The sequence below is a fragment of the Equus caballus genome, chromosome 28 (genome assembly GCF_041296265.1).
Source record: "Equus caballus isolate H_3958 breed thoroughbred chromosome 28, TB-T2T, whole genome shotgun sequence".
Taxonomy (NCBI): domain Eukaryota; kingdom Metazoa; phylum Chordata; class Mammalia; order Perissodactyla; family Equidae; genus Equus; species Equus caballus.
Window position 1 is genome coordinate 35944124 of NC_091711.1, and position 13541 is coordinate 35957664.

General features: G+C 48.6%; 1 protein-coding gene and 1 long non-coding RNA gene across 9 annotated transcripts in view; one reads left to right on the plus strand and one right to left on the minus strand.

The window, feature by feature from the left end:
• Window positions 1-11501, minus strand: part of LOC138921209 (uncharacterized) — a 35288-nt gene extending 23787 nt beyond the window's left edge. For 2 of the 5 annotated variants that reach the window (XR_011433594.1, XR_011433595.1), the window contains exons 1-3: window positions 11363-11501; window positions 8451-8596; window positions 8183-8358 (exon numbers count right to left, since the gene is read on the minus strand). This is a non-coding gene — a long non-coding RNA (uncharacterized lncRNA). Of the gene's footprint in view, window positions 1-2393; window positions 3502-5274; window positions 6065-7859; window positions 8069-8182; window positions 8359-8450; window positions 8597-11362 lie in introns of those variants that run through there. The other 3 variants (XR_011433592.1, XR_011433591.1, XR_011433593.1) reach the window with 3 other exon arrangements.
• ABTB3 (ankyrin repeat and BTB domain containing 3) overlaps window positions 1-13541 on the plus strand; it is a 307733-nt gene that overhangs the window by 248404 nt on the left and 45788 nt on the right. For all 4 annotated transcript variants that reach the window (XM_023631669.2, XM_023631671.2, XM_023631670.2 and 1 more), the window contains exon 5: window positions 11386-11551. In XM_023631669.2, the coding sequence (XP_023487437.2) occupies window positions 11386-11551 (166 nt within the window). The remainder of the gene's footprint in view (window positions 1-11385; window positions 11552-13541) is intronic.

Below are 13541 nucleotides of genomic sequence, written 5' to 3' on the forward strand. Positions count from 1 at the left end.
GGCAGTTTAATGAGCTGGCCCTGTTCTGTACTTCACTCGCGGCATTAAACAGCAGGTGGGCACAATTTTTGGACAGAGATTTCTCCTAGGAACTTTACAACCATTCCATGTTCCACTTGCTGCAATGATATAATTTTTTTTCTTAGAAAGTGCCTGGAGATCTTGGTGTGACTTACTTCAACACAAAAGTCTCAATTTGTTCATCTTTTTGCTACCCAAAAGCAAAGCAAAAAGTCCTCAGCTGGGGGACTTGAAGCCTAGGAAAGGGAATTTGGCTTCCGTGGGAAAGTGTTTTGAGGAGGGCAGCCCAGGGCTGGTATCCAAGTCACGCGCATCATCCTCTGACTTGCCATTTCACGATTCATTTCTGGAGGCACCATTGTACTGTCACGCTTACAGAATCCTGGAAATGGGAACTGCTTGATAAAGAAGAGACGATGCAAAAAAATTTTATTACCCTCCACCAAGATTTCTCAGCCTCAGCCCTGTTGACATTTGGGGCCCGATAATTCTTTGTTGTGGGGCTGGCCTGTGCGCTGTAGGATGTCTAGCAGCATCCCTCTCTACCCACCAGACTCCAGTAGCACCTCCCCGGTTGTGAGAACCAAAACTGTCTCCAGACATTGCCAAATGTCCCCTTGGTGACAGAATCACCCCCAGTAAGAACCACTGCCCTACACAAACCCAGAGATATTCCTAGAGAGACCTGCTAAGTGACCTTAGAGGAAGACATGGATTCTGCTCCTTAAATACATCTGTGACCTCTGGAAATTACTTAACCCTTCCCAGGCTTCCAGTTTCCTGATCTTAAGAAGGTAAAGAGCTGAGCTGAGTGCTTGCTTTCAGCACTGATGTCCTGGGTTTCTGCAAGTCAGAAGCTGTCATATTGGACTTGTCTGCAGAATACGAGTTGAAGGAAAGGTGGATGGGGGCAGGGTAGGGGGCGGGATTTGAAGTGAGGGGTGCACCATGCATGCAGGCTAGAAAGCAGTCAGGAAATGTGTGTATGGAGCAGGCCTTGCTGGCTGGAAGAGGTGAGAAAGAAGAGGTTGAGAGATGAGGAACTTTCCAGAGGGGCACTTGCAAGAGGGCCTTGAATTTGAAGCCTGTGGTTGGGAATTTCTGTTTCTTTGGCACCCAGCCCAGTACCCGTTATCTAGCAGTGACCCAGGCAGCCTTTGAATAGAATCTAAGGGAAGAAACGTGGAAGGCCTTTGGTAGCACAGAGAGGCCATCAAGTGGGGTGGTAAGAACAGGGCTCCAGCAACAGTCTGCCTGGTTCAAATCTCAGTTCTCCCACTTGCTGGCTCTGTGACCTAGAGTGAGTTTCTTAGCCTCTCTGTACTGCACTTTGCTCTTTTGAAAGATGAAGATAAATTTTGTAGGGTTAAAAAAAGGATTAGATAAGATCATATATGTGAATGAGTGTGTGTGTGTGTGTGTAGTTCCTGACACACAATAACTGCTATATGTGTTTGTTATTATTATTATTTGGGAGCCAATGAAATATTTTGAGTATAGAAGCAGTGAGTGTACCTTGCACGTTACTTGAAATATGATAGGTGATCAGAATGAATTAATGAAGATTTCTTTAAATGGTAGCTCCTCGTGTCCGTCTATGATACTAGACCTTACTGCATTTCACCCTTCTCTAGTCCAGGGTCCAAACTCAGATGGCCCAGGGCCAGGCAGGGAATACCGACGAGTGGACCCAGCTGCGTGTCAGACAGCAGGGAGGACTGGGCGTAAGTTTTCAAAGCCCGGGCCAGCCGGCACGCAGCATGAGCCTTAGAACTGCACTGGCCTAGAGTTTGCCCCCGCACACCCAGCTCAGCACTCTGCTCCTTTCTGAAGTTCTCTTCCAGGCAGACCCCCTGTGCCTCGCAGCCAGAACAGAATGTGGCTTTCTTTGCGGCTCTTTGAGACCCCCCTGGGCTGCTTTTAAAGAAAAGCGTAAACTAGCAAATTCTTGCCCTTGTTCCCCTCCGGGCTGACCTCATCCAGGTGCCCTGTAAACTGAGAAACTAGAGCTGGGCACAGCAGGACGCGCCCACAACCCTGATGTGTCCTCGGGGTCCCCTCAGGCAGCCTGGCCAGTGTACCAGAGGCACACTCGGGGCACATTGTCTTGCGTTTGTCCCTGTGGGTCACCAGACTCTTGTAAACAAAACTCAGAAACCTGCTTTCCTAGATAGTTTGTGCCTGCCCTGGACCCGCAGACTCTAGTCTTCTTATCTAGAACCACAAAAATTGGGAAATTGGAGAAAGCAGCCGAATCTCGCCCTTTAAAGTCCAGGAAATGCATGTTTCCATTTTGACCTCTTAGGAGAGTAGCTCTAGGGGCAATTATCCTGTATTCGTTAGATAAACGACAGCAGAGTGACTCCAGAGTACAGTGGCTTAGCTAAGATAGACGTTTATTTCTCCCTTATGTAATAGATCAGCCTGTGCCAGCGATGGGGCAGCTCTGCTCCACAAGGTCTTCTGAAGACCCAGCTTCCTTCCATCTTGTTGCTCTGCAATTCCTTGAGAGCAGGGGTCAGCAAACTATGGCCCATGGGTCAGCCTCTTGCTTTTTGAAATCAAGTTTATTGGAACACAGCCACACCTATTTGTTTACATATTGTCTGTGGCTGTTCTCAAGCCCCAACAGCAGACTGGAATAGTCACAACAGAGACCATCTAGCCTACAAGCCTAAAATAGTGACTGTCTCACCCATTAGGACTAAGTTTGCCGACCCTGCCCCAGAGCATTGGGCTCACCTGCGTGGTCAGAGCTAGGACATTGGCAAGTCTGCTTATCAGCTCAGGAGGTGGAATCAGGGAAGCCCGGGGCTAGGAGCTTTCTTTCTTTCTTTCTTTCTTTCTTTCTTTTTTTTTGAGGAAGATTAGCCCTGAGCTAACATCTGCTGCCAATCCTCCTCTTTTTACTGAGGAAGACTGGCCCTGAGCTAACATCCATGCCCATCTTCCTCCACTTTTTATATGTGGGACACCTGCCACAGCATGGCTTGCCAAGCGGTGCCATGTCTGCACCCGGGATCCGAATCGGCGAACCCCAGGCCGCGGAAGCAGAACATGTGCACTTAACCACTGCGCCACCGGGCTGGTCCCAGGAGCTTCCTTTTAAGCAAGTGATATAGACAGTGGTGTGCTGGTACACGTTCAACAACCGCCTGTCCCACGAGGGCAGTGGGAGCCATGCTTTGTAGTGTTTGCCCATTTCCATGGTGGAAATACTCCCCCCTATGGCTGATTCCAAGCTTCGGTGACATGTCACTGAACACGGAGTGGGGAAGATGCACACAATTGGCTGTCACAGCCAGTGTGAGATAGCCAGCTCACCACAGGACACAGAAGTCTCCCGCAACACTTCTGCTCATGTTTTGTTGACGAGAACTTAGTCACATGGCTGTAGCTAGCTACGAGGGGAAATGTAATCTCCAGCTGGACAGCCCTGTGCTCGGCCGAAACTCAGTGAGGGCAGGCGAGTCTGTATTCCTATAAGGAAGAAGCAGAGAATGGATGCTGGGGGACACTTAGCACTCATTGCCACACATTGTGTTCCCAGGTGATCCTCTTGGCCACAGTAGTGCATGAAATAAGAGCAGAAACAGAAAAGCTAAAATGTTGAGATGGAGGAAGGGAGAAAATCTATAGCATAGTAAAGAATGGTACGTGAGCACCAGAAAACGTGTGATAAAATCAGAGACTGTCTCTGCTTGGAGGAACCTAAGAGCTTGACTAGCCCCACACCCCCATTTTACAGATAAACCAAGGCTGTCAGAGGAAATGTGATTTACTCAAGGTCACACAGCTAATAGGTGGTACAGCTATGACTTAAAACCACTGACCCTTTTCCTGCCTTACCAGCTGTTTTCACAACTGTTCTCTAGGGTTCCTCTTTTTTGGCTAAGTCCAGACATGGCATCAGAATTTTCCTTAACACCACACTCCAGTCAGCCTTACCAATGAATTAGAGTTGGCCTGAGATGAACCCTGGTTTCCAGCCCTGGTTTAGGTGTTGTTTCACAACCCACGTAACATTGCCCCGCATTCCTGAAGAGGTCGTGGGGGTGTTGACTGCGTATAATGTTTCTCCTGCGTTTCAGATGCCTGACATAGGCCCACCTCTTCTAGAAATTCATAATCTATATCAGCATCACATACCCCACATTCTCCTGGTTCATGTTCATATTCAAACAGTGCCTCCAGCATAGCTCATATGCACCATCTCACTTAATCCTCACAAAACCTTAACACATAGGGACCGTTCTCCCCATTTCATAGATGAGCAAGTGGAAGCCTAGAGAGACATGGGGTAACTTGCCCAAGGTTACACAGCAAGGAAATATGCTGGGTCGGCATAGCCCTCAACAGGCATAGTTTTTCCTGCCACCCTTGGGTGAGTTTCTGAGCATCCCAATGGGTGAGATCAGCATTGTCGTCTGCTCCTAGAGAGCATGCATCTCTCCAGTGTGTCCATAGAGAAATATGAAAGGCCGGCTACTTGGTCCCCCATTGCTATTTTGAGTTAGTATTGTACTCGCATATTTTTCCCTTAGGCACCTGCATTTTCAATCCCGTAGTCCCCTGTGTAGCCAAACAGCTTGCTTCATCTCCTTCTCCAGGACAGCCTAGGAGGACCGGGCCCAGGTCTGCTCCCTGGCTCCTGGACCCCAGCACCAAACCCAGGGCCTGGCCTGCAGCTGGTGCTGAGTGAACATGGACGCAGGAATGACTGAGTCACGGCACTGCCCTTAGCCTCCGAGCTTCTCCAGGGCAGAAATCTCGTCCTGTTGGCCTCCCTGTGTCCCCAGGGGGTGGCACACAGTAGGGCTGCAATAATGTTGGATTCTGTGGGATTGGGCTGGAACAGAGTGTGGCATCTTACGCACAGCCCCACGTCTTACTTAAGCCTTACTTTGAGAGGAGACCGTCTGGTTGACAGGGAGGGAGAAGGAGCTGAGAGCCTTGGGGCGAGTTACTTAGCTCCTCTCGGTCTCTGTTTCCTCATCTGTAAGATGGGGATACAGAACCTGCCTGATGGGTTCCTGTGAGAGTTTAAACAAGATGAAAGCAGGGACTCAGGAGTCAGACCGCCTGGGGTGAATGCCAGCTGTCCCACCTACGAGCTGTGTGACCTTGGGCGAGTGACATAACCTCCATGTGTCAGGTTTTTTGTCTGTAAACTGAAGAGACAGTGCCCATTCCTGGAGTTATTTTGAGGATGAGAAGAGCCGTTACATGTGAAATGCTCAGCACACGGAAAGCTATCTGGAAGTGTCATTATTATTGTTATTTTTATAACTATCGCATGCTAGGGAAACTGGAAATCTTTACCGTTTCTCTGATTATGGTTAACATCTTTACTCTGTTCCAAGGCCATTAATCTGACCACCGGCCTTGGGAGCCATACTGTAAACTGCATCATGGATCCTGGGGTCCCCGGCAGCAGAGTGGGGCTGCATCCTCTCATAGTCATCCCACAACAGCTCAACGCCTCAGCCCGCACCTGCGACGGTGGACGCAGGCATCTTCCGTGTGAGCAGGGCAAAGCCGCCCCTCCCTTCGCTCGGCTCCCCAGGCTGACCCGAGGCTGCTGCCTCCAACAGGGGCCCTGGAAGTTGTTCTGCCCCAGGCTGCCAGCCTCCTGGTGAGACCCGGATGAACAAGAACAGACATACATGGAAGGAGAAGTGAGAAGCCACAACAGAGCAACAGCAACAGCAACAGAAGAGCCATCCCCAGGCCCAGTAACGAGAGGCCGCAGGAGGGCTGGGCTCAGAGGGGACTGCATTCCAGAACCGCCAGGAAGGGCCTTGGGGGCAAAGAAAGACCTGCCCTGGGATGGGGGGGTTGTGTGGTTTGAGGATGGGGCGGGGGAAATTCCAGATGGCCTGATTACATCCCTGGAGAGAGGACCTGCAATTACAGTAATAGCCTAGTAATAAGTGTGCATTGCATGCACTGGGCAGTTATTGTCACACGCTGTGCCGAGCGGGTCGGAAGTATTCTCTCCTCCAGTCCTCCTCTCAGATGCAGACTTATACTGTTGTCGTCCCTGTTTTGCAGATGGGGAAACAGGCATAGAGAGGTTAAGTTCCCTGCCCAAGTAGCAGGTAGGAAGCCAAGCGGGGATGTGAGCTCTGGTCTTGGGCACTAGGCTCTGCCTCCCCCTGGGGGCCCGGGTTCTGGCATCAGACACTCAGACCTGAGCCTCAGTTTCTTTGCCAATAGAATGGGAATAATGATAATAACAACAAGAGCTCCTTCGAGGAGAGGACCACCTGAAGTGGTGGGCATTGAGCACTTAGCCCAGTGCCTGCCACATAATGAGCACGCAGGAAAGGGGGGCTTTTTTATTACAGATGTGGGACGTCATGGTTGTGGGGCCGTTTGGGATACAGATCCCAGAGTCAGGCACGAGGAGTCCCTTTGGAAGCCCAGTGATTGCCTGCACATCACCGAGAACTGGGTTGTACAGAGTGGTTAGTGGGACAGACTCTGCAGCCAGACTGCCTGGGTTCAAATCCTGACTCCTACTTATTAGCTGTGTGACAATGAGCAAGTTAATTAACCTCTCTGTGCCCCATTTTTCCTCATCTATAAAATAGGTTGATAATAATAATGCCTTCCTTGTGGGGTTATTGTGAGAATTAAACAAGTTAATATTTACAAAAACCTTATAAATATACCTGGTATGTGGTAAGTGCTAAGTTTTTGTTAAATAAGTAAAACGTGTAGAATAATGTTAATGTCCCCATTTTACACATGAGAAAACGAAATGCGATTAAGTAACCTGTGCAGGGTTAGTGGCACAGCATAACCAGTTAGTGAGGGCAGAGTCAAGCGAGGAACCCAGGCCATCTGGTGTCTGAGCCCACACCCTGGGGACGGGCTTCCCTGATTTACAGTACGGTCAGCACTCAGGGAGCCTGGAAGCTTCCCGTCACCTTCTAGCACCAGTGGGGTCAGGACTGGTCCTGGGGGTAGAGGAGGAAAGAGAGGCTGGGAGCACCCCTAGAGGTTCTGCCTTTTTCTGCTTCAGAACTGTTCTAGAAACTTCCATCAAGCGTGACTCCCATTCCCCCTCCCTCCCCAAGCTCTGTCATCACTTACAGTTTGCTTACAAACCATGCTGGACAGGGATGGCAGCCTTTCCGGAGGCCGGGGTTTCCCCACTGGGAAGAGGACCGCCTCTGTTCTAGTGGAATGTGTTAACTATGGTGTCTAATTTGAGATCTTAAGAAGCTCTTTTACTCTAAAGTTGTGTCACTTAACAACAGGGACGTGTTCTGAGAAATGCGTCGTTAGGCAATTTCATGGTTGTGCGAACATCCTAAAGTGCACTTAGACAAGCCTAGATGGTATAGCCTACTCCACACCCAGGCTATGTGGGACTCATCTTATGGGACCACCATCCTACGTGTGGTCCATCATTGACCAAGGCATCATTATGCGACGCATGACTGTAATGTTCTTTAGTCTCTGTGTCTCTCTTTGCTTCTTCCAAAGAAAATATCTTCTCTCTGAACTGTCTGCACCTTGCTCTGTGATTTATGGTGATGACTCTGATATGAGATCCCTAACATCTAATGAGAGCTGTGTGCCGAGCTCTGTACTCTTCTAAGCACTCTACATCGATTATCTCATTTAATCCACACCCAAAATCCTAGGAGCAAGGTGTTATTGCTAAGCTCCTTTTACAGATGAGCAAACTGAACCACAGAGGTGTTAAGTAACTTGCCCCGAGATCACACAGCTGCTAAATAGAGCTGGGAGCCAGAGTTCAAGCTCATAACGTCCATGCTAACTTTAAAAATTAATAAATGACTAAAATGTGCCAGAGGCCTCACCAGCTTGCATTGTCACTGGGAGTGCATCGAGAGGTCTGCAGAATGCATCAACATCCCGCCTCGATGGCCACCCCCTCCTAAGGGGGAGAAAGCTGCACAATTGCTTGCTGTCCTCAGGCCTGCAGGAAACATCATTCTGGAAAACATCATTCTGAAGTCATGTTCCTGAAGCGGCGGAAGACAGTGAGCCAGTCTCTTGGGGCCGGGCCCTTGAGAAATCAGAGAAATTGACCACCTCGGCGGCTGACTTCTTACTTAAATTGATCAGATTTTTTATGGCATCATTGAAAGCCACTCGAAGGGAAAACCTCAAAGTTGATTACCTTCTGGTGAAGCCCCGGGTGACGGCTTAATGGATTTCTCATGAATAAGTCTCACCCTCAGGAGGGCGTGCTGTTTGTCCAGGCCGCAGGGGGACCTGTTGGTCTTCAGTGGCACATCCTTCAGAGACCTCCCAGACCTTCCAGAAATGGAGCTTTGAGTCACGTTTACACGAATGCTGCAGGAATTAGGTTTTTTCAGAATTAAATTTTCTAACAAACCAGGTTGGACAGAAAGCCATATTTTCACTTTATGGTAAATGTGTCTTACCAGCTTTCATCTGCTTGCTGCCTTGGTTGGTAAAATTCAATAACCAGAACCGTCGCTAACTTTGTCTGGCCGAGGGATTCTTGATAAACAGGTGATGCTGAGTCATGTGTGGCTCGCCTGTCGGTTAATACTGTGTGCTTCGGGCCCTGTGGGGGATACAATAGACAGCAAGATAGAGGTGGCCCTACCCCCAGGAGGCTGACATTCTCACAGAAAAAACAAACTTTGTAAAAAGTAAAAACAATAAATAAAATAGTCACAGACTGTGAAAAGTGCCAACAAGGAGACGGATGAGATCTGCTTGGAGACGGAGATCTGGAGATGGGGCGTGTAAAGACCGGAGAGGGGCGTACCCTGACGTGATATTCAAGTTCACACTTGAGAGGTGAGAAGGAGCCAGCCCTGCAAAGAGCCAGGGGAAGGGCATGCCAGCAAGAGGGAACAGAAGGAGTAAAGTCCTCAAGACAGGAAAGCCCTTGGCCTGTTGAAGGCACAGAAGAGGGGAGTTGCTGGTGCAGAGCAAAGGAGGAAGGGAAGCTGGAAAGCGGGGGGGCCCTGTGGGCCCCGCGTAGAGAGCTGGATTCTATTGTCAGTACCTGGGAAGGCATTGAAAGGGTTTAAGCAGAGGCATAAATAACAAGGTCCTATTTGTGTTTTAAGCTCACTCTGGCCTCGTGTAAGAGACTGGTTGGGATGGAGAGAAGAATGAAAGCGAGACGACCAGTTGGGAGGCCACTGCCATAATCTAGGCAAGAGATGCTGGTGTTTGGAACCAGAGAGTGGGCAGTGGAGGTGGAGAGAAGTGGACAGATTTGGAATTGGGGATTTGGGTGGCAAAGTCAACAGCTGATGGGATGGCTATGGGCATGAGAGAAGGTTCGGACCTGAGCACCTGAGTGGACCGTGGTGCCGTTTACAGAGATGGGATGACTGGAGGACAAGTTTGGAGGGTAGTGGGTAGATGTCTTAATAAAAGTTGCATCTTGGACATGCTGAATTTGAGGGTCTGAGAGACAGCCAAGAGATGGCCTCAAGTAGGCGGTTGTATACGTGGGCACGCCAGCACGATGGAGAAGCGCCAGGTCCCACCGCGAGGTGGGCAGGCTGGGGTGTCAGATCCCGTGGGCGAGATCCTGGCTCACTGCTCTCCAGCTCTGTGACTTGGGCATTTCTCTCATGGGGAAGGGAATGGGGCTCCTAATAGCACCTACATCATGGGCTCGTTGTGTGGTTGTCTGAGTTAATACATGGAAACAGCTTAGATTTCAGTAGTATTCACTAAACATTAGCTTCCTATAATAACAATTATTATCATCATCTTAGCTACAGTAATTTTCTTGCCATTTGTCTCTTGCTAATTAAAATCAAGGACCTCTGTAGCTGGTAAACACTTCTGATATTCTTGGCATTATGGGTTTACCAGTCTGGGAGCTCAGTGGACAGGGGCGGGGTCTGTGTCTCCCTCCTCCTAGCCCCCTTGCAGGGTGCCCACACACAGTAGGCACTCAGTAACATTTATCCAGTCACGTGGAATTGAGCTTGGCTCCAGAAAAAAATGCTTATTTGAGAGAGTCAATCAAGCATTGAAGATAGCAGAAGGGAGTTAGACACAGACAGGAATGAGGAAATGGCGAAGGCAGTGACAGCGACCATTCACAGCGTCTTTGCTCCCAAGAAGGAGGCTCTTGATCTCACAAAGCAATCTCTTCCAGAATTAGAGAGTGGTCTGTTCGGACAAAGGTTTCCTTTACAGTGAGTCAAATCTGATCCCTCCCCGAGATTTGCCCACACACCATGTTTTAGTGTAAGTTTGTTCCATGCAGTATTTGCTAGAGTATTTTTATCTGCTAGATCCGGCAACCCCAGCTGTAAGAGTCCCAAGTCTGAAGCCCCATGAACTGGGCCTTACGGCAGAGCCCCATTCTGTGCCCTAAAAGGCCAGCTCTTGGATGCTGATGCCACAGTCTAAAGCCAGGCCTGGTGTCCTTCAGCCCTTCCCACCACCTGGGGAGCCCTTAGGCTTCCCTGGAGAGTCTTGCAACAGTGTTGGGTGGTCTTGGCTCCCCTACTTGCCATGAAAAGGTCTTAATCCTGCAGTCTAGGGTCCTGGTCAACTCTGGGCCCCTAAGTACCTTTCTTAGTTCCTCCCAGTGCTCTCATACAAAAGGCCCTTAGAGTCCTGGCCTGACACGCAGTCCCCGAGGCATGTATGCAGGTCAGACTCCTGTCAGCACCAAGCTTCCAGACTCTTTCCTCTGGATTCTGTCTTCACGGCATCAGCTCCCCGTGGTGGCCGGAAGCAAACTCCTAGTGTCTCTTACTGAGAGCCCTACCGTCTCCGACCGCTGGGCTCCTGTTTCAGGACAGCCTCCTGCCCAAGGCTGCTCTGCCTGCAGAGATGAATGATATCTCAGGAGCCCAGTGGAGGGTCGAGCACACACCCATCCCACCCACTTCCTGAGGCTCTCTGTGGATCCCCCCTCAGGTGCCCTCCCCCAGATCCTCGCCTTACTGATGCTCAAGAGCTTAGTGCCATACACTCTCTGGATCAAGAGCACCTCTCCTGTCCTCCAAGGATAAAAAGGAAGGTAGTTCCCTCAGGCACTTAACCCATCCTTGTGCCACAGAGTGCGTTAGTTAGAGGCAGGATGGCACCAGGAATTCCGAACACCTGGCCCATAGTAAACATTTAGTAAACACTAGCCATTACTAAGTTCAGTGTGCTGTGGGAGCACAGAGACACAAGACGGATCAGCAGCAGTTATCAAGGACAGAGGATCAGGAGACGTCCAAATTTTAATTGGAGCCTAGGAACAGGCAATCGACATGAAAAGCAAGTGCCAGGTCTCCTTGGTGCTTCCCAGCTCTCGTGGCCCTCCAGGACCAGTGCCTGGGGAAGCCGCCGCACCCACCTGACCGTCTCTCCCTTCCTTAGGGCCGACGACTGCTTTTGTGCCTCTCGGAAGCTGGATGCAGTGGCCATTGAAGCCAAGTTCAAGCAGGACCTGGGTTTCCGGATGCTGAACTGTGGGCGGACGGACCTGGTGAAGCAGGCGGTGTCTCTCCTGGGGCCCGATGGGATCAACACCATGAGCGAACAGGTACAGGGTCTCCGTGTCTGAACACGCACCCCCACCTCCACCGCGTGCACCACCCCGCGGCAAGAAAGAGGGAAACCGCGGGCACCGTGCAGGGGCTCCCCCTGCTGGTGACTTAGGGCGATTTTTTTTTTTTTTTTTTTTTAAGTTTTAAAAATATCTTGTAAAAATATCCTTGTTCGTCTTTATAGAATTAGCACATGATCGTTGCAGCTGAAATGGAAAATAGAGAAAAATAGGCCTATTCCAGAAAGGAAATATTGCCATCACCCAGCTAATTATCATTTATATTTAGTATGTGTCCTTCAAGTTCTTTTTCCAGCAGGGTTAAAATTAGTCTCTTCTTGTCTGTCTGTTACTGCATCACAGAACAAGGCGAGGCAGATTCCCACCAAACTTTCAGAGTATGTTTAAGATACACAAAGGTCATTCTCGAGGAGACCCTAGGAGGCACCTCAGAGATGGCAGGCGTCCCCCAAACCACTGAACCTGGGGTACAGTGAGAGGCTCGTGCATCTGCCAGTCAAAGAGACACCCCGTGTGGATGAAGATGTCACGGACAGAGGAAACAGACAGCAGGTTCCAGTGTGAGCCCCAGATGGAAAGTCACAAGGGACAGATGGAGCTGCTTCTCACATGGGCAGCTCATGCAGCGAGCTCCAGGGAAGGGAGAGCAGTTATGATTTTCTTGAGCAACGCCAAGGACCCCTAACACATACACGTGCACATTTATATTATTTTTAAAAACATGAATTTATTATATTTTGCTTTTTACCAATATTTTCTATTAAAGGCACTTTGCAATATCATTAAATATTCTTATTTTTTAAAAAATCACTTCTAACGGCTACATAACATGGTCATATTATTCATTCCGTTAACCACGCCTCGCTACTGGATTTTTAGGTTGTTTCTCATTACTTATATCAATGTTGCTGAGCTAAATATACTTACACAAGTCTTCGGTCAAATCTCTGATTATTTCATTAGGCAAATTCTTAAAAGTGGAAATAGTGGTTCAAACACATCAGCCTTTCTGAAGGTTCTTGATCTCAAATTACTTTCTCAGACTTTATTCCTGGTAGACACCCTCCAATTATATATGTGTTCCCTACTCATCTTTTGTCTGTTTTTCTCTGGCACTTTATTGTTTTCCTTCTTTATTTAGGAGAGCTCTTTGCATATAGACATAGAACCCTTTGTTACAAGGTGACAAATATGTCTCGATTTATTGTTTACCTTTTAATTTGGTTTATAATGTTTTCAATTTGTGCCCTCAACACTGTAGTGATTTTCCTTTGTGATTTCTTCCATTACTTTTATGCGTAGAAACAGATCCAGAGACTAGTGAGATGTCATTTACCAGTTTAATTTTTTCCCTGTATCTCTAATCACACGAGAAATGATTTTGGGGTACGGTGTGAGATACAACTCTCACTTGAACGTTTTCCCAAATAGCTGCTGTCACAACACTGTTTACTGGGAAATCCATCCCTCCCTTCTGTTGGTTGTGGGCCTTTGTAATAAGCAGGAGTCACGGGCAGATATGGAATTCCTGACAACCATTCCTCATTTTCTTGCCTTTCGATTGTAAATAATAATGTCAAACCGGATGTCAGTGACGAGGCCATGCTCAGAGGCATCCGATTTCCCTTGACACTGACCAGCAGCTTATATAGAGCAAAGATGGCACTTATTAAATTGTGAAAGAGAGAATGTCCAGGAAGCAGTGTTTACCAATCACATAGCTTAGGGCTGATATTGTGGAATCCAGAAAGTTCCTAAGAGCTATAAGTTGAAATCAGCCACTTGTTTCAGCAAACACTCTTAGATCTATTGCACCCTAAGACGGACAAACGAAAATCCTCCAACTTAAGCAAAGATAAATGCAAAGAAGGCAATTTATGTTCTGTTCTTACCTCCATTTTGCTTTTCAAAATGTGGAGGATTATGACCTTACGAGTCATGGGGCTGCATGTTTATTTTTTAAATG